Here is a 27354-nt window from a genome sequence, read left to right on the forward strand (position 1 = left end):
AGCATGTCCGAGAAGGAGCCAGAAGGAGCGCTTCCATCCCAATCAGCTTATTCTTCTCTGAATGCTCTACCAACTTTGTTCATTGTTTGCCAAGGGGAGACTAGGGAGGGATGTGAAACAAGAAAATTCTGAGCATAAGTGGTGATGTGCCCACGTTGGAGATGAGTTTTCTGTGTCCATTTGGATCCCCACCACTTAACCTTAAGGAGGGCCTCTTCTCTTCCTCATATTAAAAATCTACTACAAAATGAGAACGACTGCCTTCATATAAACATGACTAAGTAAACAGGAAGAAGCCTCAGCATCTCCATGCCCAGAAAATATAAGCATGCACATGCCCAGGGGATGCTGTCAAAATTAGCATTGAGTCAACAAAGAGAAACAGCCCCTAGATTCATTAATATAGTAACATTTTTGTCTGAATATTCAGAAATACTACCTGAGCCTCCTTGCTGCAATTACCTTAGGGTTTTAAAGAAGATGCCACACACCCAGAGGCATTTGCTTTCTGTTGGTGGTGGAAAGGCAGTTCCATTTGCGCTTTCTCAGACTTCTCGCCATCTCCCTTCCCATAGAGCCAAAACTGACAACTCAAGGCTGAAAAATCTAGTAATGAACACTAACTTCTGCTGCATGTTCAATGGGGAGACAGTGCATAGATTCTGTGCTAAGGGCTATAATTTAATTGTGTATTCAACCCTCATAGCCCCAAATGGTAGGAATTTCCATCATTCTCACTTTACCAAAGATACTTCTATTTTACAATTTTACAGATAGGGTTCCCATTTTACAGGTTGCATGTCTGAGGTCCATGGTGCAGCCAGAACTTGAACCCAGAGAGCAGCCAGTGGAGTGCTTGTTGTGAGCAGATACTCTAAACTTTTTCACAAACCAGACCTAACTTTGCTTTACATCATTCCCCTGATAGATATATTTAGCTACATACGTAAGTTCTGAGCTGACCACAATTTCTAATTTAGGAGAATGAATCAAAATAAGAAAGGGAGTTATGCAAAATCTGGATCAAAAGCCACTGTTTATCATTTTCCTTGAGGCTGTTTAACAAAAGCTGTTTATTTGTGCTTATTACTGTTTCCATTTGATACATCATTTCACACCATAGAGCCAATGGTTTTGTATGGTTTTACAGGCCAGTTTGCAAAGTACAAATTTCCGCGAAAAAAGAACATCTTCCTGCCTTATCTTTCTGTTTCAACCATTGAGTACAGATTTAAGCTCCCACATTTACCCAATGTGCTTGTTTTTAATATGTGAAAATCAGGTTTTATCAATAGAATTAGCTACATTTTTTTAAATGGTTCCTAAATGTGTCCAATGTCATCTGCAACTCATCTCTGGACTTGTAAGAAGGCACAGTTAGTGGCTACATGATTGCAAAAGAATATTTTTGGCAAGAAATGATCCAGTACATTCCGTATGAGTATTTTAACAAATGAACTTTGCCTACCCAGCGAATATTTTACTAAGAATTCCTGAAAGCCATTTTGTTCTGCTTTATCAAGAGAGACTTTTCAGTCAAATCTGTCTTTCTTTTTTAATTTATAATTTATACCTTCACCTATTTCCACCAAGGATTTGAGGTGGTCTAAATGAGATCAGTTCATCAAAGTGACCTAGTCTCCTGGACCTCAGCCTCGTTCAGCAGAGGCTGCCTGTAAATAATCTTGCCTATTTGGATAAGTGTCTTCTCTATTACATTGCAAGATACACAGAAGAACTTTCTTCTGGATTTTGTCTTGCAAAATCAGGAAAGCCAGGAAAAAGGGGAGAGAGCTTCAATAGACCTCAGGCAAATTTACTGAGTGCTATGCGCCAGTCACTATGTTAAATGTTCTCACATAACTTCACTTACTCTCAAAGAGGATCTTATAAAAACAAGAGGCAGTAGGCAATGGGAAGTTTACTAATCTCTGAGGCTGTGATCTCAGCACCAGGATTGGCACATTGATTAAGGGTACACAGGCTATTGCCACAATAGGCCACATGGGTGGGTTCTTGCTTTGCTGGGTCCTACCCGGAGAATAATGCCTACCATATTGGACCTGGTTGGTAAAGTTTGAAGCTTGCTCTATGCTTGAAGAGTGTCAAGCAAAAAGGATAGTAAGGAAGGAAAAAAGCAAGCAAACAAGCTCTAGGGAAAAAGAATCATCCACAGGAAGTAGATTTTCTCGCCAATCTTGGCAACTTCCTGAAGTGCTGATCCTCAAAGTAATTAGTTTAGCATAACCTCCTGGCTCTTAATTGACAAGCATTCTTTCATTCATATATTATGTGTGTGTGTGTATACACATATACACACACACACATATATATATATATAGTTGTTGTTTGTTTAAAGATTTATTTATTTGAGAGAGGGAGTGTGTGTGGGAGCAGGGAGAGAGGCCGAGGGGGAGGCAGAGAAACAATCCCAAGCCGACTCCGTGCTGAGCATGGGGCCAGATGCAGGGCTCGATCCCATGACTCAGATCGTGACCTGAGTCGAAACCAAGGGTCTGATGGGCAGATAGAGTACTGATGCTCAGGCTGCATAGATGCATCTTTGAACCCTTTTGGTTCAAAGGTGACCATTTGTTTGTTGACTCCTTCCACTTTGTTTATACAGCATAGAAACCCAAAGTCCACACAGATTCCCACAATGAGCATTTATATATTTTACAATAAGAAAATATCACAAGTATTCTCATTTGCAAATGTATTGTCATTTACAGATGTTTATGCTCTAAACTTAAAGGTTAAATTATTCCTAGAGGAGGAAATAAAATTGATATGCAGTTGATATGATGCTCAAAAATAAATATACCAACCTTTCCAAAAGTTCTTTACCCATTGCAAACTATGCACAGAAATTTCTATGTATCTTCCTAGTTTGTTTTGTATATAATCCAAATTAAACAAAACAAAGAAAACCTTAGACTTTTTCTTCTCCTATCTCCTGAGCAATCCAGAGATTGTGAAGTAGCCATTTGTGGATGTCCTTACGTATTGAGACACTACTCAAATGTCACCGTAGCCTAGGGCCAAAGACCGAGACACTCAATTTTGTCAAACTTTTCTAAGCTGATCCTTCTCTCAGCCAATGAATTCATGTTAACTAAATGATTACAGATTGAAGTTTAGCTCAGAAGGATAATTGAATAATTTATGACAAAAAAATGTCAGGCAGACTCAAATCTACATAAACTCTCTCTAGCACAGAACAATTAAACAAATTGTTTCAAAATTTGTTTCAAATTCAGGGCAAGGGGCAGTGATTGGATGATATTAATGGCAGGTGGTCAAGTTACTAGGATGCAGACTAGTAGATTGGAATGCTGCCTTGGGTGGCCAGGGGTGCCTGTCCTCTCTGCAAAGCTGGAGACCCATTCTTGCCCTGTTATAACTATAAGCCTACTCAGTATGATGATCACTTTTCCCTGTTAATATATCCTTCTTGAGCAGCCTATAATTCATTTAATCAGGGTTCAGATTCCACGGTTACAATGGTATTCTGATCAGGCCACTGTGATACTGTTCTCAAGACACTGAATATAGGCAGTCATTGATCCATAGCCAACCTAAAAGGATGCTTCTACAAAAGGATGCTTTAATTACTTAACTAACTTTGATTAGATTATATTTTCCTTAATTTTATTATCAGGTGGTAACTTTAAATTCAAGTTGTAGTTCACTGGATGTCTCTCCTATGTATTTATAGTTGCTTTGTGGATATTCATTTTAATATAATCCTATCTAATAATAGAATACTGTCCCTTTTTGTTGAAAAGAGAGAGAGCAAGAGTTTGATTATTCAATGATTTATGTGACAAAAGGTCTAAATAGTTTTTTGAAAAAGTAATTTCTATGAATGCTATTTGGTTGGCAGTGGTTCTCTAACATAATAAAAATAGTCTTGTGTAACATTTATGGATATGTTTAATTATTTTACTTGTTGTCACTGACAGAGGGTAAAAGAAGCCTTGTGGAATTTGTTTTGAAGTGGAATTCAATTTAAAATGGACTGATTTAAAACTTTGAACCATTAAAAGGAGGGTTAGTTATTAGAATGCAAAAATGATCCACCTTATGGGGGTGATCTCACCTGTGTGAGGTATAAGGTGACCAGATGTACTCAAAAGAACATGAGCCTTGGAGAAAGATGTAGATTTTAATTTTGGGCCCACCACTTCCTAATGCAAATTTCAAAGCCTTCCAAAATCTTGGTTTTCTAATGTGAAGAGCTCAACAAAACCTAATTCACTTGAGTTATTGTGGAGGACAATGAAAGACACAGGGTATCTAGAACAGTACCCAAGAAGATGACAAGTAATCAAAGAGTGTCAGCTTCCTTCCATTTGCCCTAAAAGTGGCCCCACATCACAGAGAATGTCCTGAGATGAGAGCATGTTTTATTTTATTTTATTTTTTATTTATTTTTTTTGTTGTGATGAAAACTTTTATTTTTTTTAATTTATTTTTTATTGGTGTTCAATTTACTAACATACAGAATAACCCCCAGTGCCCGTCACCCATTCACTCCCACCCCCCGCCCTCCTCCCCTTCTACCACCCCTAGTTCGTTTCCCAGAGTTAGCAGTCTTTACGTTCTGTCTCCCTTTCTGATATTTCCCACACATTTCTTCTCCCTTCCCTTATATTCCCTTTCACTATTATTTATATTCCCCAAATGAATGAGAACATATAATGTTTGTCCTTCTCTGACTGACCTACTTCACTCAGCATAATACCCTCCAGTTCCATCCACGTTGAAGCAAATGGTGGGTATTTGTCATTTCTAATAGCTGAGTAATATTCCATTGTATACATAAACCACATCTTCTTTATCCATTCATCTTTCGTTGGACACTGAGGCTCCTTCCACAGTTTGGCTATCGTGGCCATTGCTGCTATAAACATCGGGGTGCAGGTGTCCCGGCGTTTCATTGCATTTGTATCTTTGGGGTAAATCCCCAACAGTGCAATTGCTGGGTCATAGGGCAGGTCTATTTTGAACTCTTTGAGGAACCTCCACACAGTTTTCCAGAGTGGCTGTACCAGTTCACATTCCCACCAACAGTGTAAGAGGGTTCCCTTTTCTCCGCATCCTCTCCAACATTTGTTGTTTCCTGCCTTGTTAATTTTCCCCATTCTCACTGGTGTGAGGTGGTATCTCATTGTGGTTTTGATTTGTATTTCCCTGATGGCAAGTGATGCAGAGCATTTTCTCATATGCATGTTGGCCATGTCTATGTCTTCCTCTGTGAGATTTCTCTTCATGTCTTTTGCCCATTTCATGATTGGATTGTTTGTTTCTTTGGTGTTGAGTTTAATAAGTTCTTTATAGATCTTGGAAACTAGCCCTTTATCTGATATGTCATTTGCAAATATCTTCTCCCATTCTGTAGGTTGTCTTTTAGTTTTGTTGACTGTATCCTTTGCTGTGCAAAAGCTTCTTATCTTGATGAAGTCCCAATAGTTCATTTTTGCTTTTGTTTCTTTTGCCTCCGTGGATGTATCTTGCAAGAAGTTACTGTGGCCGAGTTCAAAAAGGGTGTTGCCTGTGTTCTTCTCTAGGATTTTGATTTGACAAAATACAGCATCCATTTCTGATCAAAACTCTTCAGAGTGTAGGGATAGAGGGAACATTCCTCAACATCTTAAAAGCCATCTATGAAAAGCCCACAGCAAATATCATTCTCAATGGGGAAGCACTGGGAGCCTTTCCCCTAAGATCAGGAACAAGACAGGGATGTCCACTCTCACCACTGCTATTCAACATAGTACTGGAAGTCCTAGCCTCAGCAATCAGACAACAAAAAGACATTAAAGGCATTCAAATTGGCAAAGAAGAAGTCAAACTCTCCCTCTTCGCCGATGACATGATACTCTACATAGAAAACCCAAAAGTCTCCACCCCAAGATTGCTAGAACTCATACAGCAATTCGGTAGCGTGGCAGGATACAAAATCAATGCCCAGAAATCAGTGGCATTTCTATACACTAACAATGAGACTGAAGAAAGAGAAATTAAGGAGTCAATCCCATTTACAATTGCACCCAAAAGCATAAGATACCTAGGAATAAACCTAACCAAAGATGTAAAGGATCTATACCCTCAAAACTATAGAACACTTCTGAAAGAAATTGAGGAAGACACAAAGAGATGGAAAAATATTCCATGCTCATGGATTGGCAGAATTAATATTGTGAAAATGTCAATGTTACCCAGGGCAATATACACGTTTAATGCAATCCCTATCAAAATACCATGGACTTTCTTCAGAGAGTTGGAACAAATTATTTTAAGATTTGTGTAGAATCAGAAAAGACCCCGAATAGCCAGGGGAATTTTAAAAAAGAAAACCATATCTGGGGGCATCACAATGCCAGATTTCAGATTGTACTACAAAGCTGTGGTCATCAAGACAGTGTGGTACTGGCACAAAAACAGACACATAGATCAGTGGAACAGAATAGAGAACCCAGAAGTGGACCCTGAACTTTATGGTCAACTAATATTCGATAAAGGAGGAAAGACTATCCATTGGAAGAAAGACAGTCTCTTCAATAAATGGTGCTGGGAAAATTGGACATCCACATGCAGGAGAATGAAACTAGACCACTCTCTTTCACCATACACAAAGATAAACTCAAAATGAATGAAAGATCTAAATGTGAGAGCATCTTTTAGCAAAGGATTTACACTGCTCCACTGCAAACACTCATTCAAAAGATTAGATGTACAAGTTCTTGAAATATCCAGGGTATGTATGGTCATGCCATCCAAAATCCCAGAAGGAGTTCTTAAGGCTCATGAAAGCAGTAGATGGTAGAGGGAAAGGTTCAAGTACTGGTAAAAGCCTTCAAAGGAAAATAATATACTATTGGTAGAGTTTATGTCATAAGTTAGAAATGGGTCTGCTCTGCTACAAACTCCTCACCGACAATTTCCAACTTAGTTCCTCTGGAAATTTTGGAGGTGGTGGATGTATATTTTATTTTCTGGTGAGAATCAGCAACTGATTTATTGAACTTGAGTGTTGAACTTTGCACAAAAGAGGAAAAAACTGACTTCCTAAAAGAACTGACCTGTCTTTAGAATTTTCATCAGAGAAATCTATGTTATTGATGGATATTAGGCTTGTTTCCAAGTTTTTGGCAGTCCTGGGCAATACTGCTTTAAACATTCTTGTACATTCATTCTCCTGCTCCACATGTGTAAGAAATTCTCCAGGAAAAAAAGCTCCCCAAATGGTATGCTGCAATGAAATACTGGTGTGCCACGACTTGTCAGTCACCTCTGCCCCTGAGAATCTGAGCATGGTCTGGAGTCCCTTACTCCCTAACGGGACTTTCATTCCTTGTTTGCTGAGAATTCTTATCAAGAATGATTGCCACATTTTATCAGATTTTTTTTCTTGCACCTATACAGGTGCTTCATTGATCCTTTCCTGTATGCTGGTTTTCTATTTCATTTGGCTAGTCTTTGCTGTCTTGCGAAGATGGATACCTCATTCATTAATTTTTACACATTCTTCTCTTTTACTGTAAGTATAGGAATCTGTAAAATTCCCTCAATTAACACTTTAACTACATCCCACAAAAATTATATCTATGATTTTTATTACTGTTTATTTCTAAATATTTTGTAGAGTCCATTATGATTTTGTGTTTGATCCCCAAGTTTTTAAAGTCTGTTTTTAGATTTCCAAATGTATAGGGATTTTTATGTTTCTCTTATTGATTTCAGACTCAATTGCACCTTGGCCAGAGGCTATGATCCGTAAGATACCACTACTCTGAAACTTTTTGAATTGCTTTTTGGTTTAAATGGTGGCAAATTTTTATATTCTTAACTTGAGCTTACAAAGAACACACATTTCAGATCACTGCATCTTCCTGAAATTCCTATCAGGCCACAAACCCACATGATTACTATCTTGATGTTCCAATGGTTATCTTATGGTTATGAATTTCCAGGATAATTTCTCTTTCTTCTCAATACAGAGCTAAATTTCCAGCAGGCATGTTTCTTAATGCCCTCCTCTCTGCTAAGTTGAGGGTCACCCTTTCACTGAAGGTAAAACCCTCTGGGGTACTAGCTTTAGGTGGAGGCCTTAGTGGGGTTCCCCACCTTGGAGATAGTCTTATCTCCTATCTCTCGAATTCCACAGAGCAACCAAAGATAAGGTTCAGGTCATTGTGGTTTGACAGATACTTTTGGAGGAAAGCTGGCCTCTGGTGCTTGCTGATCTCCTAGTGATTCTCACTAACTTTATTTTGACATCAGTAGTTTCACTACTTTTTGTCACATCGTGGTTTATTTTAATCATGTTTCCTGGGAATGTTATGAAACAACAAAATCAAGGTTATATTGTATGATATGTATATTTAAGAAAGGGAGACACACACAGATATGAACATATAGGCATTTATATGTGCAGGTATGTACCTTTTTTCTTGTATTTGCAGAAAAGAACACTGAATGGATGAAAGAGAAACTAATACACAATTACCTGAATGTTTCATTAAACCTTTTTATACTTTTTTTTGTGGTGGTGGTTTTCATTGGGAGTGTAAGTTCAGAGCGTTTGTTCCACCATATAGCAGGATATATAATTTCTGATTCCCTTTTTTTACCACATGGTTTACCTAGAGAATGGATTCACCCATGTCTCCTACCAATTCTCCTTTGTATCAGTGTCTCCATAATAGGAGTTATCTTAGCTTGAAGTCCCTTTTCAAGAAATTATTGTGCCAAATATATCAGGGTTAACCAGGGTTAACCTATACCATTGTAGAATGAAAGAACATTAACTGTTTCCATTGTATGTCTTAGCAGTGGCTATATTACTATGCATTTTTCTGAGTACCTAATTGCACTTTTCATTCCATCTGTGCAATTAGGGGTAATTGATCCTTTTAGTTTACCAACTGAGTCGCAACTACTCCTGATTTCACATTTATCCTATCAGTCAGATCTCAGTATTTCTTTTTTCCTATTTCTTTCTGTAGCTTGGCAGATGACCAGAAAATGGGACAGAGTTTCCAACCTTAGGGACTCATCTTCTCCACACACAACCTCCTCACAGTGCATATCCCCTTATTAACTGCAACCTCCAGGATACTGTCAATGTAGTATAATAAACCTTCAAAAGAAGAATGCTACCACTAGAAGCCACCCCAAGGCAATTTGGGTTCACTTGATGGGAAATAAAATCAAACATAAAAGCTGGCATTTCCATGTTTCAGTTGGTGTTGAAACAGGCCAAGCAGAGATAGATGAGACTCTGAAAAGAGACAGAACCAGAGGAATGTGGCCTGATTGGTGTGATTTCAGCCTGTAGGTACAGGGATGATACCCAGCATGACACTGGGCACAGAGTCTAAGGACATAGGTCATAAGCACCCAGCCTCATAAGCTGGTATTCTGGAAAAGGACTTGCATCCCAAAGATGACATGAGAATAAGATAGGAGCTTATTTTTTTTTAAGATTTATTTATTTTTATTTATTTATGATAGTCATAGAGAGAGAGAAAGAGAGAGAGAGGCAGAGACACAGGAGGAGGGAGAAGCAGGCTCCACGCCGGGAGCCCGATGTGGCACTCGATCCCGGGACTCCAGGATCGCGCCCCGGGCCAAAGGCAGGCACCAAACCGCTGAGCCACCCAGGGATCCCCAAGATAGGAGCTTATTAAGTAAAATTTGAGTAAGGAAGGGAGCATGACTCCAAGGTGCAAGACAAAACCTAAACATCTGTTGGCCATCAGATGTTCTATTTCTCTATCTTGTGAATATGAATTTGCCAGAGGGAGGATGAACCTGGTCAAATAATCCTTGTTGAGATGCTTGAGATACCATTAATGCATTTATTACTAGCAAAGACAAGAATGAGTCTCCTGACTTGTTCTGTATTCCATGCTCCTGTTTTATGGTTTTGTATGTCATGTTTGATCCAGAAGGGCAGCTTGCTGATTTTTCTCCATGTGTCACCATCTTTCTTTTTTCTGGCTTTTCTAGGATGATTAACCAAACATTTTACTCACCAAACATTCATCGAATTCCTGTTATATTCAGGCCTTATTAGAGGACTTAGAAATGATATAGTCTTTGGCATTTAATCATTCATTCATTCAATTATTAATTGCTTCAGAAGTATGTACTATTATGTAGAAGATATATTAAGAGAGGTTAAAAGCGTTGCCTCTGGGGTCTCATTGTCTGGCCTCACACTATGGCTTGGCCACTTTTTGACCCTGGGAAAGTTACTAAAATCTCTCTAAAGCTAATCTCTTCTTCTATAAAGCCAGAAGAATAATAGTAGCTACCTCAGAGTAGCCTTAAATAATATTTTGCCTGTGAAGTCCCTCACCTATACATAGTAGAGACCAAATAGGTGTAAACTAGCCTGGGAAATGAAAGAAAGAAAGAAAGAAAGAAAGAAAGAAAGAAAGAAAGAAAGAAAGAAAGAAAGAAAGAAAGAAAGAGAGAGAGAGAGAGAGAGAGAAAGAAAGAAAGAAAGAAAGAAAGAAAGCCCTGGGAAAAATTACATTTATATAATATTCTCAAAATGTTAAAATATAGTGGTGGATATGATCCATAGTTGTCAGGGGCTAAGGTTGGGGAAGGGTGTGACCCTAAGAAGATAGCATTATGGCCTTTCTCTGATGATGGAACTCTTTTGAATCCTGATTGTGGTAGAGATTACACAAATCTGTACAGGTAGTAAAATTTCATAGTACAATATGCAGCCCTCAGAAAATGAGTGCCTGTAAAAACTGGTGGAATCTGAATAGGTTTATAGTTTAGTTATAGTAATATGCCAATGTCAGTTTTCTGGTTTGAAACTGTCCTAAGTGTGTGTAAGATGTTATCCTTAGGAGAAGCTGGGTGAAAGATACACAGGAACTCTCTGTATTATTTTTCAATTTCATGTGAGTCTTTGATTATTTCCAAATAGAGAGCTAAGAAATAAACATACAAAGTTCCAGGGGAGATATGACAGTACAACAGAGGGGAAATTGGTGGTCCTTGCTCTCCATGCTCACCAACTTCATGCGCCACTGGGAAGAGAAACCAGTGATTACACTGTCACTTATTCCTTCGTGATTCTGCTCAGAGAGCATGAGCAAGAAAAAGGGGAATTCAGGGGAAGCTTCTTGGAGGTTATGCTATTGCCAACCCCTTCTACAAGTGAGGATGAGCTGGGAGGGCTGGGCTGGTGGGAGGCATTCTAGGCAGAAAGAGCAGCAGATGAGGGACCTGGGAGGCAGATGGAGCCTTCCAGCAGGTTAGGGGGGTCAGCAAGTGAAAGGTTGTCTAAGAGTTAGTTGAATGGGTTGGTGTTATAAGCAGAGGCCTGAGGGGGGTCAGGGAAAGAAGTAATTACTTTGGATGAGAAAACTGCAGGGGAGTTTTAGGAGGCGGGGACAACTCTACCATGAAAGTAACACTTGATAGAGCTCGGATTTGGGGAAAAATATGTAATGGATCTCAAGCTGCAGTTACAAAAAGCACAAAGGAATGGATACTTGGAAGTGTGTGTGGTGAGTTTGGGAAACTATACATAGTCTGTTGATTGGGTTCCTGGAAGAAGCTGGAAGGGGACTGGAAAGAAAATTTGGGACCAGATCACAAAGGGAGTTTGTGTTTTATTCTACAAGCTAGGGGAAGCCATTGGAAGTTTTAAACTGAGAAATTTTAAGCGTTTTTAATAAGATAATTCCGAGGCCAAGATAAAGCATGGATAGAATTTAAAGGAAACTGATGCCGGTGGCTCTAGCCAAAGAACTACCGCAGGAGTCCAGAATAGGGACAGTGTGGCCTAGAACTAGTGTAAAAGCAGTAGGCACTGAGAGGAGGGAATGACAGAGGAGCCTTTGTGAGAGTCAGCTCAAAAGGTGATGGTGACCTCAGATCCAGGAGCTTTACTTCTAGTAATTTATTCCTGTGAGATACTCACATAGGTGCACAAAAACATACACATAATGTACTCTTGCAGCATTATTGGAAACTTCAACAATTGGAATGAATATACATATCCATTAGCGAAAGCTTAAGTCAATTATGATTCATAATCATGCAGTATGGGATTGGAAGTGCTTTAGAAAAATGGGATATCACTATTAAAATGTTCTTAAGCTAAAACATTGCAGAAGACTAGTTATAGCATGATCTAATTTTCTAAAATAATGAATGGAATACTCTTTACATGCGTAGGAAAAGACCTTTTTTAAGGGAATACCTATCCTTTTGACAAGGACTATCTCTATAGGGCGAGATGACAAAGAGCTTTTACTTTTGATACATTTCTTTATGGTGATGTATTACAAGTGTTTTCAGGCTTCAATATGTCTGTCTGTGGCACTCATACATGCATGCATGGTCTTAGATTGGCCTTGTGAACAAGCTCAAGGATGGATAGTACATGCAGAAGAAGAGGACTCTTGGGAGAAACACCTGTTTGAAGTGAGGAAGCAGTGTTGGGTAGAAGGAGATGACTCACACTGCATTTGTAACGGGCATCCTGGGACCTCTAGAGTTGGGATGACCTTTCAGAATTGTCCAAAATGGATGCCGAGGGGCTGGCCTCCTGGCGTTGGTCAGTCATTGAATTTAGACTGTGCCCCCTTCACCCCACCCAGGGAAGGGGCATGCCTTCGGGCAAGGCAGTTCCCTGCAGCTGAGGGCAGTTCCCAATGAGAGATGCATCTCACAGTATTCCCAACATCTGGGGGATGGACACATGGGCCCTGCAGAGGGAATCTGGGAGAAGCACTCCAATATCCACCTCAGTTATTTGATACAAGTGTAAAAGCTCTTCTCTGACTTTGCAGACCTTGCCAGATGACCACACTTAGTTTGTGTGAATACAAAGATAAAGGAGGAAAACTCATGATCTCCATGCAGCACAAAATTCAGTGAAATGAAATGTTTTTAATTAAAAACATCTTAGCAATTAGGAATAGAAAGCAATTTATTTAGCCTGATGAAGAGCACCTCCTCCAGCCTACCCTTCTGCTGAAGCTCTGGCCCCTTTGTGGGACAAGCCCCATGGATGCAGTACCCCACTCCACCAGTTTGCGTGGGCCCAAGGCTGGGGTCATCCATCTCTGTGACCACAGTCCAGAGAGCACTCTAATTCTGGTATGAGCATTTGCCCCTAGGGCAGTCCCAATTTCTATCCTACTGTTCTGGTTTCTTCCCTGTTCTGTTCTTGTCTGTATGGGATTTTTTTTATTTTTTATTTTTTTTTAACTCCCAGTGATTTCCCTTCCTTTCTTGTCTGCTCAGCAATATATTTGAAAGTGTATTTGTTGTAATTTATTTAGCACCTAGTGTTTCACAGTAGGAAAGTTTTTCAGTGTATCTAGTCCATGGTACCACAGAAAGCAAAACCCCCACTGTCTTTACCAAAGACAGTTTTTCCTTTTACTGCTTATAATGTGACTTTCAGTTTTATGTGGTTTTATATTTTATACTTTATTTCTTAAGCTCTCCAGTCTTCTCTTGCTCTATCTTCTTTATTTAATCTCAGATTTTCATGTTTGACCTCTTTTCTTTCATGGAGAATTATTTGATCATTAATAATTTTTCTGGTTTGTAATGTTCAGTTGCCCTTTTTTCGGGGGGTTATATTCTACTTTCTCTCTCTCTCTCTCTCCCTCCCTCTCTCTCTCTCATGGTATTTATGAATACATTTCATGCTATTTCTCTTCTTATGATTACTCATCCTTAAATTGGTCTGTTCTTCCAGAGCCAGCTATTTGCAAAAGGTTAGAACTGGAGACAGGCTAGGGAGCTGAGCTAGGGCAGCTTGAATTTCTGCCTCTTTTCCATCACCACCTCCTTTGGAGAATGGTTTCTTTCTGGGCTGCACTCATTTCTCTCTTCTGGACTCATTTTGATCACAACCCATTTTGTACGGTGACCGGAAGCTTTGTGTTCATTAGGTGAGCATGAGCTGTTCATGCAGGCTGGTTACCCCAGATCCTTTCTCATTTACCATAACATACCCACATCCTGCTTCTTGCAGAGATGACATACTGGCCCGTTTCCACATTTAACTTCATCACTTCTGACACCTGAAGCCAAGCAGGGATCAGAACATTTCCCCAGGGATCAGAACATATCCCCAGTGCTCCCATGCATCTCAGACCTCCTGTTCCCAGCAAGGGTCATTCAGTATCTCTTAGGATGCACCGCCTATAGCAACCTCTCTGTTCTGCTCACTCAGGCAGGACATCTTTGAATCTTGTTTCTAAATCAGTCTTGCCCTGTCCTGGTTCATTTCTCCTAATACTTAGCAGCCTGTTGAAAAGAGTGATATTTGGATTATGGGTGTTCCCTACTTCATTGGTTTCAACCCTGTTTCTCCTTCTTGTGTTTGGTTAATTTGGGGAAAGAGAGCCTTTAGTCTTTCATCTTAATCCAGAAATCCAGAGAAGGATTATGTCAGGATGATAGAAGACTTAAGCAGGTGAAGGAGGGGCTGGCAGGTAAAAAGTCTGAGAAGAGATGGGATAGAAGAATAATGCTGGAAAGAAGGGCTTCTCTTTCTTAAGGACAGAGGACAAAAAATATGGAGAACATAAAAGAGGAATTTTAGGTGATCGCTCCTATGGAAGATGCAGACACATACAAGAAGCACCAATACATCTTTATCATTTACTCTGCAAGTTTTTATCATAAACATGCTATGTGTGAATCAGTGGGAAAAGAGCAAGGAACAAGACAGACAAGCTCCTGTTCTCTGACACTTCACCTCCTCATAAGAGAGCCAACCACTGAACAACAGCAAAAATTTATTTTATAGCAACGTCAACAATAGGAAATAATGGGGCAATTGACTCATTGGCAAGGCATCCTCAAAGGCGTGCTGCTTAAGCTAGACCTGAAGAGGCAGTGGGTGCAGCCAAATGAAAATGGGGTGCCAGAATTCCTGGCATAAAAAGTAGGAAGTACAAAGACCCAGAGGCACAAAAGAGCCTAATGAGTTTTAGGAATGGATTGCCAGTTGGAGCTTAGGGAGCAGGAGAGAATGCTGTATAATCTGAGGTCACAGAGAAAGCCAGGCGTCAAGGCATATGGGCACTCTAGGAGCTAGGTTTTATGCTCAGGTTATTTACTCAGTCAGAAGAGCCCATTAAGGACCTAACTGTAAGTAAATAAGGATAAATTATCAATTCTACCACAAAGATTTATAGTTGAAGGCTGTGAAAAAAGGCAGCAACGTGTACTATAGAAACTCTCCAAATACAAATGCAGATTCTGATTTTAAGGTAATTTGAGCATAGTGCACAGAGTAAAAAAAAAAAAAAATGTGGTGTTACTCACAGCCTCATAATTATGAGTAGAGGAATTCTATGTCACATTTCCAGGAATGAGTACTAGAAACTAAGTGCACTCTGGAACAAGAGATAGTGTAACATTTCAGAGGGGCCTGTGCTTTGCTGTACATTGCTGAATTTGAGGGTATGGCTGAAGGAAGTCAGCCAGGAAAGCATGTTGGGACTCGGAATCTCCTGGACCTAGAGTGTGGGGAGCAAAGGGCCTTGTCAAAATGAGAGTCCCTCTCTGCTTGGAGACCATCAGAGAAGAAGCGAGCTAGCATCCAGAACATGCAACTTTTTCCTCACACTTTGTATGTTTGGAAGAAGAAAGCCTAACTGGAAACATGTCTACATATTACCTCTCAGCAAATGCAACCACAGAAAGAAGTGATGGGAAAACAAATCATGACAAGGAAATCTGGAAACAAAGTAATAGAGCCCGAAACAGAATTCATTTTTCCCCATAGGTATTTGGTAAAGGCTGAGTACTTACAGATTCGTTTTTAAAGGAAAACCAATTTCATAGGATTTCATAGGATCATGTCATATTGAAGCTGAAGACTTTAAAGATGTATTCATTTATTTCCTGCTTCCCTGCTTCAACAGTGGGTATTTGAGATATGATAAATGGCCTTTATGGACCAATCTATAGATTAGTGACTTTTCTCTTTGACCTCCTTCACGGTACGTTTCTCTGCAACATCCTTTGCACTCTAATCAGTTTTACTAAATTCCAAAGAAATTCTCACTGATCAGTAAAGCTTCTTCTTAGAAGTGGACTAAAGCTGATTAACTTCAACTTCTATTGGATACCATAGAAGAGGCTCTTTACAGAAGGAGACAAAGCGTGAATCCAGTTTTCTTTTGCATTCATTTCTGATTGTTCCAGGGGTTCAGATGAGGCCTCAACGACTAGCTGTAACACAAGTACTTTGTCTGGGAAGCTTGAAGAACTGGGAAGTGCCTGAGCGCCTTCTACTCTGAGTTCAAGTACAGTATTCTGGGCCTGGCAGCTTAGAAGCAGCAGGTGCATGCTGAGGAATAGCTGGCCACAATAGTGGAACATTTCAGGGGCGCTTAGCCTGTCCAAGAGAACCTATTTTTGTTTCATAGTCATGCCCTGGTGGTAGAGTTCAAACTTATTTTGGGTTTGCTGATGACCATACTATCAAGAGGATATCAGTGCATGAAGCCAAGAAGCCACCATCTGTGCTGTGTTTATATCTCAAGAATTATTTAGAAGGTTGATTATTCAGTTAGCTGGGCCTCTTGACCTTCTAGTGTTACACTAAGAAAGGTGACTCACATTTTCTTGAAAGTCACTTCACTTTTGATAACCCGTGAAATTCCCTCAATATACAGTAGGGGTGAAAGAGTTGATCAAATTGCACCAATAAGTACTGACCCCAAAATGCTCTCCATGTGGCAGGGGCACCATGAATGATCATTTATAGTGAACAGAAAATATCTCTCAACACTGATATGCTAGGAAATAATTAACAGCTGGCTCTCCAGGGAGATAAATACCTGATTTGTAGCATTCACTGAATTCCATAGCGGAATAGTAAGAACAGCTTTATAAGTTCAAAAATTTAGATGAGATGAAAAAATTCCACAAAAAAGCAAAAATGACTAAAACTAACTCCAGAGAAAGCAAAAAACCCAAAAACTTTGTATCTATTAAGAAAATTGAATTCACAATGAACTCTCAGGAGAAAACTTACAAGTCCAGATACATATCAAATAAGGAAGAAATAATACCAATCTTGCACAGAGTCCCATGAAAATAGAGGAGGGAGCTTTTCCTGGTTTATTTTTTGAGGCCACCATTGTCCTGTCACCAAAATTAGAAGAAGGCATGAGAAAATAACTATAGATTGATATACTGTATGAATAAAGACAGGAGAAAAATTCTTTTTTTTTTTTTTTTTTTTTTTTTTTTTTTTTTTTAAATTTATTTTTTATTATTGGTGTTCAATTTACTAACATACAGAATAACACCCAGTGCCCGTCACCCATTCACTCCCACCCCCCGCCCTCCTCCCCTTCTACCACCCCTAGTTCGTTTCCCAGAGTTAGCAGTCTTTATGTTCTGTCTCCCTTTCTGATATTTCCCACACATTTCTTCTCCCTTCCCTTATTTTCCCTTTCACTATTATTTATATTCCCCAAATGAATGAGAACATATAATGTTTGTCCTTCTCCGACTGACTTACTTCACTCAGCATAATACCCTCCAGTTCCATCCACGTTGAAGCAAATGGTGGGTATTTGTCATTTCTAATAGCTGAGTAATATTCCATTGTATACATAAACCACATCTTCTTTATCCACTCATCTTTCGTTGGACACCGAGGCTCCTTCCACAGTTTGGCTATCGTGGCCATTGCTGCTAGAAACATCGGGGTGCAGGTGTCCCGGCGTTTCATTGCATTTGTATCTTTGGGGTAAATCCCCAACAGTGCAATTGCTGGGTCGTAGGGCAGGTATATTTTTAACTGTTTGAGGAACCTCCACACAGTTTTCCAGAGTGGCTGCACCAGTTCACATTCCCACCAACAGTGTAAGAGGGTTCCCTTTTCTCCACATCCTCTCCAACATTTGTTGTTTCCTGCCTTGTTAATTTTTCCCATTCTCACTGGTGTGAGGTGGTATCTCATTGTGGTTTTGATTTGTATTTCCCTGATGGCAAGTGATGCAGAGCATTTTCTCATGTGCATGTTGGCCATGTCTATGTCTTCTTCTGTGAGATTTCTGTTCATGTCTTTTGCCCATTTCATGATTGGATTGTTTGTTTCTTTGGTGTTGAGTTTAATAAGTTCTTTATAGATCTTGGAAACTAGCCCTTTATCTGATATGTCATTTGCAAATATCTTCTCCCATTCTGTAGGTTGTCTTTGAGTTTTGTTGACTGTATCCTTTGCTGTGCAAAAGCTTCTTATCTTGATGAAGTCCCAATAGTTCATTTTTGCTTTTGTTTCTTTTGCCTTCGTGGATGTATCTTGCAAGAAGTTACTACGGCCGAGTTCAAAAAGGGTGTTGCCTGTGTTCTTCTCTAGGATTTTGATGGAATCTTGTCTCACATTTAGATCTTTCATCCATTTTGAGTTTATCTTGGTGTATGGTGAAAGAGAGTGGTCTAGTTTCATTCTTCTGCATGTGGATGTCCAATTTTCCCAGCACCATTTATTGAAGAGACTGTCTTTCTTCCAATGGATAGTCTTTCCTCCTTTATCGAATATTAGTTGCCCATAAAGTTCAGGGTCCACTTCTGGATTCTCTATTCTGTTCCACTGATCTATGTGTCTGTTTTTGTGCCAGTACCACACTGTCTTGATGACCACAGCTTTGTAGTACAACCTGAAATCTGGCATTGTGATGCCCCCAGATATGGTTTTCTTTTTTAAAATTCCCCTGGCTATTCGGGGTCTTTTCTGATTCCACACAAATCTTAAAATAATTTGTTCTAACTCTCTGAAGAAAGTCCATGGTATTTTGATAGGGATTGCATTAAACGTGTATATTGCCCTGGGTAACATTGACATTTTCACAATATTAATTCTGCCAATCTTAGCAAAATATTGGCAAGTCAAATCCAGCAGTATATAAAAATTATAATCTATAGTGACCAAGTATTAAAGGCTGGCTTCACATTTAAAATCTATATAATTCATTGTATTAACAGAATAAAGGAGGAGAACTATCTGGTCACTTGAGGATCTACGGCAAGGTCATCTGAAAAAAAAAATTAGTACTTGTCCATAACATACCTAACTGAAAGATAGGAGAGATTTTCCTCAACATGATAAAAGATATCTGAGAAAAAGCTGCAGCTTATATCAAATTTAAATGTTGAAAGGCTGGACACTTTCCTAAGGTGGGGAAGAAAATGAGAGTACTCACAGCTCATCACTTCTAGTCAACATTGTGCTGAAGTTTGTAGGTAGGACAGTTAAGAAAAGAAAAAGAAGTACACAGCATACACATTATAAAGGAAGAAGAAAAGCTTGTCTTTATTTGCAGATTACATACATAGAAAAATCTAGAATAATTTATGAAAACTACTTGGGATGCCTGTGTGGCTCAGCAGTTGAACTTCTGCCTTTGGCTCAGGGCATGATCCCAGCTTCTCCCTCTGCCTGTGTCTCTGCCTCTCTGTGTGTTTCTCATGAATAAATAAATAAAATCTTAAAAAAAAAAAAGGAAGAAAGAAAGAACTACTCAAACGACACAAATTTGGCTGAGATAGGAGATGCAGCATCAATATACAAGTCATTTGTATTTTTATACATGAGCAGCAAAGAATGTAAAAACAAATCCAGTATTATCTACAATAACATGAAAAAAAACCACGAGATGTTTAGTGATAAATTTTTAAAAATCTGTGTGAGATCCATACACTCAAAACTACAAACTGGCAAACCAGAGATCTATACGAATGGAGACATCAATGATGTCCCTGGGTCAGAAGACTCAATTTGTGAAGATGCCATTTCTCCCCAGATTGAATATATTGATTCAGTACAGTCATAATCGGAATTCTAGGTGGATATTTTTGTAGAAATGAGCAAGCTGAGATTCTAAAATTTAAATGGAAATGTTTCTTAAAATATCCAAAACAATTTGGAAAAAAAGAGAGGAAGCATATGGTAAGCAGAATTATAAGATGGCTCCATGATTGCATCTCCTTTGATGCAGGCCTGTATAATCCCCTCCCCTTGAGTGTAGGAGGGGACCTGTGAATGTGATGGGACATCACCCCAGCTTAGATTACACTACATGGCAAAGGTGAAGGGATTTCCACCAATGGCTCCATCCAGAATTAAAGTAGCTTCGTGCTTGTGTGTAGACTCCCAGACTAAATGTAAAACTTATTCTCACCCTTCAGAAACAGATATGTCTTAACCACCTTGTAGGTTAGGGTGTATACACATTGATTGTACAGTCAGTCCTCCAGTCAGACCCAGAAAGGAGACCCACACAGGCACTGAGGCATACTTGTGTCTTTGGGGGGAGGAAGTTGCAGGATCACAGTTTCCCAGGATGTGGTCTAAAAAAGGAGGTGGAGGCTCTGGTAAACCAGCCACTGGGCTCTGTGACTGCCCCCTCAGTGGGGGAAGAGGCTCAAGGTGTCTGGAGTAGGGCCTTCCAGAGCCGACATCTCAGACTTTAATGTGGATATGAATGACCCCAAGATCTTATTAAAAATGCATATTCAGAACATATCAGAATAGGACATGGCATTCCACAAATCTAATAAGCTCTCAGGTGACATGGAGGCTACTGATCCATGGGACTACATTTTGAGTCGCAATGCTATAAAGTTTGGTGCCGAAGTCTGAGGCCAGGTAACAGTGATTTTCAGTATACTTGAAATCTGTAGTGGAGTGAATAAACTGAAGTTGTGAATAATTCATTGTATTTGGAAAGATCCTAATTATAGTTAACATTAAGCTAATAATATTTTTTTCCATCTTGTACATTTATCAACTGAGTGAAAATAGTTGACCCCAAAGCAAGATAAATAACAGGAGACTCCAATCCGGTATTGAAACTATGTGTGTAATCTCTGGTTGCCTGTTGTAATTATCTTTCAATATGTTTTATGAAATGAGAAATGTTCATAACATCTTAGGTTTTAAGGGTGAACTCTTTTTTTCAGGCTACGATTACCCATGTCATAACTGACATACTTGGAAAAGAATCTTGGAACCCTTCTGATTACTAGCTTGCGTTGGAAGTTTTATGAAAAGTGGCATTAAAATATTTACTACTTTTATTAATAAAATGTGGGGGTATGGACGACTTACAAGAAATGAGATAAAAATTGTTTCTGCTTAATATTTATCTGCATTTTATCACTGTAGCATTTATTATGAGACATAACTCTGCAGAGACTTTGATCCTTCCCTCTGGGATAGTTCCCTTCTCCACACCACATTTATTGACTATGTAGCATTTGCCTTTTCTTTCAAATTCTATGCTGAAGGTTAAGACCTTGGACCATTCATTTCTTTATTTTATCTGAACTTCTGTCACCATTAGTTTGAACAAAGATAAGAGAATAAATCTAGTACTGTACTCTCTTTGGATGGTTTATGTTGCTGATGGGTCAGGATAAACCTCAGGAACCCAGATAAACATGTAAGTTATTCTAAGAGAATTAGGATTCTTCCTTTGTGTTCCATATACTCTGCTTTGAGTACAGCCAAAGCCCCTGCTTAGCCTATATAAACTAATACATTTGCAGGAAATGTGACTTTGGGACATTTTATATAGCAGTGATTTTAATGCTGTTAGTGGTGAAATGGAAACTTGAGAATGTGAAGATTAATTTAAACCACATGATGGGTTCAAGGAAAATCCACTACAGTTTCTTGAATGTGTGCTGACTCTGTACAGTGGGGAATGGGATCCAAAAAACCACCAGTGAACTTTTAAACCCTCTTGAGAGGATTCAGACCAACACAATTAGCCCTAGAAGGGAGCTGTTCCAGATGACAGGCAGATTATTTATCTCTCCCTCGAAAACAGATCCCTTTGCCTGAGAGAACACAGTAGGCAGACCAAGGAAGGATGAAGGACCCCACATGTTACCACTAATGGAGTGAAGTTAGAAATCCCTTTCCAGTCATTAGCTGACTTACTAATTCATCTTTCACAATAGAGTACAGTCTGTTGAGTTCTTTGAACAATGGATAACCAAACAAATTGTATATTGTAAATTTGAAATAAAGGATTTCTTTTCCCTTCCAGTTCGTTGTAGCGGTGTTCTGGATCATTTATGCCTATGACAGAGAGATGATTTATCCGAAGTTGCTTGATAATTTTATCCCAGGGTGGCTGAATCACGGAATGGTGAGTGGACTGAAACAAATAATTTCCTTTCATTAAATTTAGGCTTTTCATAGAATGTACCTAACTGGCTGTGCAATGATAGGGATGAAAGATTGTAATTAGAAAAGAATACTGCATGTAAATAAAAAACTTCTTCCCATGAAACTGGTCACTATTAAAACTATGTAGTAGATGAATCCACAGTTTATAAGATGTCAGTGTTGTTGGATAATACAACTAGCTCATTCCATGGATGAATTTAATTTCTGTGCCATTCAAAAACTTGTCCCTTATTAGAGCCTAAGGACCTAGTCGCACCTATACAATTCTCGAGGCCCTGTGGTTCCTCCACTTCACGTCAGGGGATTGTATTGGAAGTAACTACCGCACTGGGAAAATTTCCTCCGCAGGAGCAAGGAGACTATTATTTTCTCTGGGAGATCTGCTGTAGGCATTGGAAGTGTCCTTGGCAGGCTGTGCCCATGGAGGGCATTTGCCTACAGTGGCTAGCTCTTTCCCTTCTTCTCCTGCTGATTCCTTCCGATGCTTTAGCCATGGTGTTGCCTTCACATGTTTCAAATCAATTATTTTGAATGGTTTGCATGTCACCTTGCAAGACTTAAGGATACATCCTCTGCAGAGAAATTTTATGTTGTCTTCCCTTTCTGCTTCTGGAATTGAGCAGTTTTGTCATTAACTAAGAAGCCTGCATTTTTTGGTTACAGCAATTTTTAGACTATGTCACTGGGTGCTCCTGGTGAAAAGGGCAACCCATCACAGAAATTATAGGGGAACGAAGAGCTAGAAATCGTACGTCATAGGTCCAAAATAACAGTTTCCTTTCTGCCCCCAATTCTGGTATATTTTGAGAGAAGTGGTGTGTGCTAACAAACAAACATTACTGTACTCAGGGGCTTGATTAATTCTTTCCTAAGCCAATTCATCAAAAGTGGCATATCTCAGAGAACTAGCATTTTCTTTGAGTCCAATTAGAGCCACACTGTTGAAAAATTAACGTGGCACCTGTCTTCTGGTTCCAAACACATAAGCTGGGTCTTGTCAGATTCATTTCACCATCTAAGGGACTTGATATGGTTACTCTGTGCCTCTCCAACTTTTGACTTTTCTTGACTGTGACCTTTTCATAACCCTGGCTCTTCAATCCCCTGTCCCACATGCCTTCCCATTCTTTACTGGAGAACCCTTGTTAGCTTATAGAACATCTCTTAGAAGTCTCTTTTTATCCCCGCAGGCCAGGTTAGCTCCCATCAGCTAGGCTTCCAAAGCACCTTCACAATCTCCAACTGACACGTCTGTATCCCCCACACAAGTGTTACCTTCCTAGTGCAAACAGCACTCCACCCACCCACCTGATGTGTAGTAGGATCAATACATATTTGTTAGATTGATGAGTGAATTCAGTATACAGTCATTTCCCTCACCTTATCTGAGAGGAATCCATTCCAAAATCCCCCGTGGATGCCTAAAACCGAGGACAGCACCATACTATGTTTTTTCCTATAAGTACATATCTACAATAAAGTTTAGCAGAGTGAGAAATTAACAACATGAAGAGGGCCTTGAATGCCCTTGAATGCAACCGGTGGTTGCATAATGTGCTGTTGAGGACAGGCCTTAACTGTTTGGCATGTCATCTATATACCTCAGATGCACAATATTACCTTTAGGTCAGAGAATAAATCACAACCTTTGTAGATGCAGGTGCTACTTAATGTTTCCAACGAATGGTTTCTAAGTACTGATGAGGCCATTAGAATTATACCTTGACTCTCAGAAATTCCCCTTGATTCACTTTGATGTATTAAAATTCTCACTCTTGGAGACAAACACTACTTAGAAATATAAGGGGAATTTGAGTGATACAGATATATCAGAAAGGGAAAAGATAAATGAATTGACATGTCAAATCCTCTAAGATAATAGCTCAGTGGATTCTTTCCTAATGAATTTTGTTCATTAGTAGAGATGAATGACCTTTCTTTGGTTTTCTTCATGTTCCAGTACATGGTTCCAGAATTACTAACAAAGAAGTTGCATATGGTTGCCGAGGAATATTTTCCGATATTAATTTACGTTACTCTAAATTTGTATATATGTAACTTTAAATCGGATGCTGATTCTTTAGTTTGGCTATTAAAATATGAATATTAACTGCTAGAACCATGAATAAAAAATTTTTATTTTTATAAAAATGTATAAAAATATTTGTGAAATACTAATAAATCAAATAAACATTTTCACTTTATTAAAAAGCTTAATTATAATTTGTATTTTAATTTTAATAATTTTGAATATTTAATTTAAAAATATGAAAATAATTCTGCTAAAAATCTTTACATTCATTTGAATGTTCGTATTTTGATGAAAACATTCAAATTATGTACACTTCGATTATAGTTATATTTTTATCTTTTTATTTCTTTTTTTTAAGATTTTATTTATTGGACAGAGGGAGAGAGAGCATAAGCAGGGGTAGTGGCAGGCAGAGGGAGAGGGAGAAGTAGGTTCTCTGCTGAACAGAGAGCCTGACACAGGGCTGGATCCCAGGACCCCAAGATTATGACCTGAGCCAAAGACAGATGCTTAATTGACTGAGCAGCCCAGATATCTCCATTTTATTATTAATTAATACCTTACATTGATATTATAAATAGAGCTTAAATTTTGTGAAAATTTCCATTATAACAATATATTCAGTGAATTTGCTGAAATGAAGGCAAGAAAATAATTTTTTGGAATATTTAGATTATATTAAACAATATATTTTTATAATTTATAACTTACACATTTGTAATTGATCAATCTGTGTGTCTTTACTTTGCTACTCATCCATCCAATCATATTTTTTTAATTTTGTTTGATGAAATATATATTTAATAATATAGGAAGACAGAACATACTTAATATTTTACAAGCTTAATTTGTAAATTTTAAATATTTCTGTGGGTAGTTTATGGCCTCTTAGGCCTTTTACTATTGCCTGTCTAGATCTTTCTAAGTACAAGAATTCTGCGAGAGAATATACCTTATTCTTATGTGTAGAATCATATTTCGTGTTTGAAGAGTCTCAACATAATCTCTTGGGATCTAGAGCCCAACTAAGATGCAGTTTATCAGTCTGTCATGGCACCATTTAAGAAGACATCACCAAGTCAGTCTTGAATTTACAGCACTCAACTGCCCAGCACAAAATTAGTACAAGAAGCCAGGCATGAAAAAAAACAGACAGGATTTGAAATTCACAGGACTTTCCTTTTGATTTATTCTAAAGTACCCATAAGTTAGATAGGATTGTATCTAAAGGGAAGTATCCTATCTTTTCCTTTCTATTGTATACCTCTTTTCTCCCAGCAAGCAGTCTTAGAATTTTTTTGGAGAAGAGAAGAGGAAATGGGTAAATAGATGAGTTACAACAGTAATACAACCTCGCTCTATAACTGCTATCTTATCTCCAGGGTCTATTAACATAGCAGTTACATACACACAAAATTTTAATTTATTATAAATAAAAATATCATCCTATAAAATATAAAACATTTAACTGGAATCACTTCAGTCTCCAAAAATCAAGAACTATTCTATCCCTGCAGCCCTATTTATTTTTGTATTTCCAGCAGTTTGAACAGCACATGATGTCCATTAGGCATTCACTAAGTATTGGTGATTAAGAGCATATTTATGTGTTTGTTTCTGAAAGTTGGAAGAATGTTGGGGCACCTGAGTGGCTCAGTCGGTTAAGTGTTGGATTCTTGATTTCAGCTCAGGTCCTGATCTCAGGGTGGTGAGATGGAGCCCTGTGTGCTTAAGATTCTCTTTCTCCCTCTCCCACCCCCCTACTTGTGTGCGCTCTCTCTCTAAAAACAAACAAACAAAACTTGGAAGAATGTCATGTTTACATTTAGATCTTTCTCTATATCTAGAGGTATCAGCAAAATGAGTCCGTTTTCAAAATGTCACAAGAATGGTCATGGACAGTCATGGTTGGGGTCTGCATGGCTGCAACCGTGAGGGCTAAGGTTTGAATTAATTTAATCTAGCAAACATTTGTTGAAAACCTATGAAATGCAAAATACCCTGCTAGGATGAGAAAAATACTCTAAAGCGTAGAGTAGAAATGTCATGTTTGAGGTAAAAGAAAGTGAATAGGAAAACAAGTCCACAAAGCAACAGAGTAGTCTCTGGTAGGCTGTGTTCACTCTGATAAGAAGAAGCACTGTTGTTACTCTGGCCTGTTTCTTGGCTGCAAAAATAGATCACTGAACCTTTCTCTTCTGCTGATTATAAGTTTAAAGCATTGTCAATGGAATAAATATACATTGAAAGCAATAAATAAAGAAATATCTAAACTCCATTAAGATTGCAGATTCTCAGCAATGCTGTAACAGGAAAAACCAACAATGAGACAGTGTCTCTGCTTAGTGAAGACCTAATTAATGTTTATAAAATGCTTTGAGAATGCCAAGCACTGCAGAAGTTTGGATATTATTATTATTATCATCATCACAGATCTTTAAGCATACATGACCTAGATATTCTTATAATCACAGCAGTTGTTCATTCCCCATATAATTTATAAGGAGATAAAAAAAATAAACCCCACCTCTCTTCGTGCTTGATTTGACAGTTGTTCTTGTTGTATGTAACTGATCCTCAAGAGAACTTTAATTTAGGCAACTATTCATTCTGTTCAATATTATTTTGACATTTGGTAATTACTAAAGTTTTTGTACATTTATCTTTCCCAAAAGAGAAGGCCTTAAATACTCTTTGGATGATCACTGGTTTTGCAGGAACTCAGATTTGACATTATTCTTTTGTTAAATAACACAACTTATGGGATGTTTCCAGTTCTGGGCCACAGAGATTATGCATTTCATGACCTATGGAGTCTGTGCCACCCTGATAGTGGATATTTCACAAAATAAGCTGTTGGACAAGAGAAGACGATCTTCTTTTTCATATGAAAAAACTGACCTTTCTCATTTTCCCAATATATTCTAAAGTAACTGGAAGATATCTGGAAATTTTCAAAAATAAAAGTAAGACTGGAACAGAGGTCAGAAATTTCTTGGGAACCACTTTCTAAGACTCCCAATGGACCTCCTAAAGAAAACAAATAAGACCCCAAAGACCCAGAAGCAAGAAGGAGAGTTCCATCCACAGT

The 27354-nt window shown here is 38.6% G+C and overlaps 1 protein-coding gene across 16 annotated transcripts in view; it reads left to right on the forward strand.

Moving 5' to 3' along the window:
- Positions 1–27354, forward strand: part of AIG1 (androgen induced 1) — a 242083-nt gene that overhangs the window by 62237 nt on the left and 152492 nt on the right. For 15 of the 16 annotated variants that reach the window (XR_013378059.1, XR_013378058.1, XR_013378083.1 and 12 more), the window contains one exon: positions 22089–22190. The exons of the other annotated variant lie outside the window; for it this stretch is intronic. Coding sequence is in view for 12 of the 15 variants with exons in the window: in XM_077895395.1 (XP_077751521.1) it covers positions 22089–22190 (102 nt within the window). In the remaining 3 variants the exon portion in view is untranslated. The remainder of the gene's footprint in view (positions 1–22088; positions 22191–27354) is intronic. 16 annotated transcript variants of the gene reach the window in all.

This window comes from Canis aureus, chromosome 1 (assembly GCF_053574225.1).
Source record: "Canis aureus isolate CA01 chromosome 1, VMU_Caureus_v.1.0, whole genome shotgun sequence".
Taxonomy (NCBI): Eukaryota; Metazoa; Chordata; class Mammalia; order Carnivora; family Canidae; genus Canis; species Canis aureus.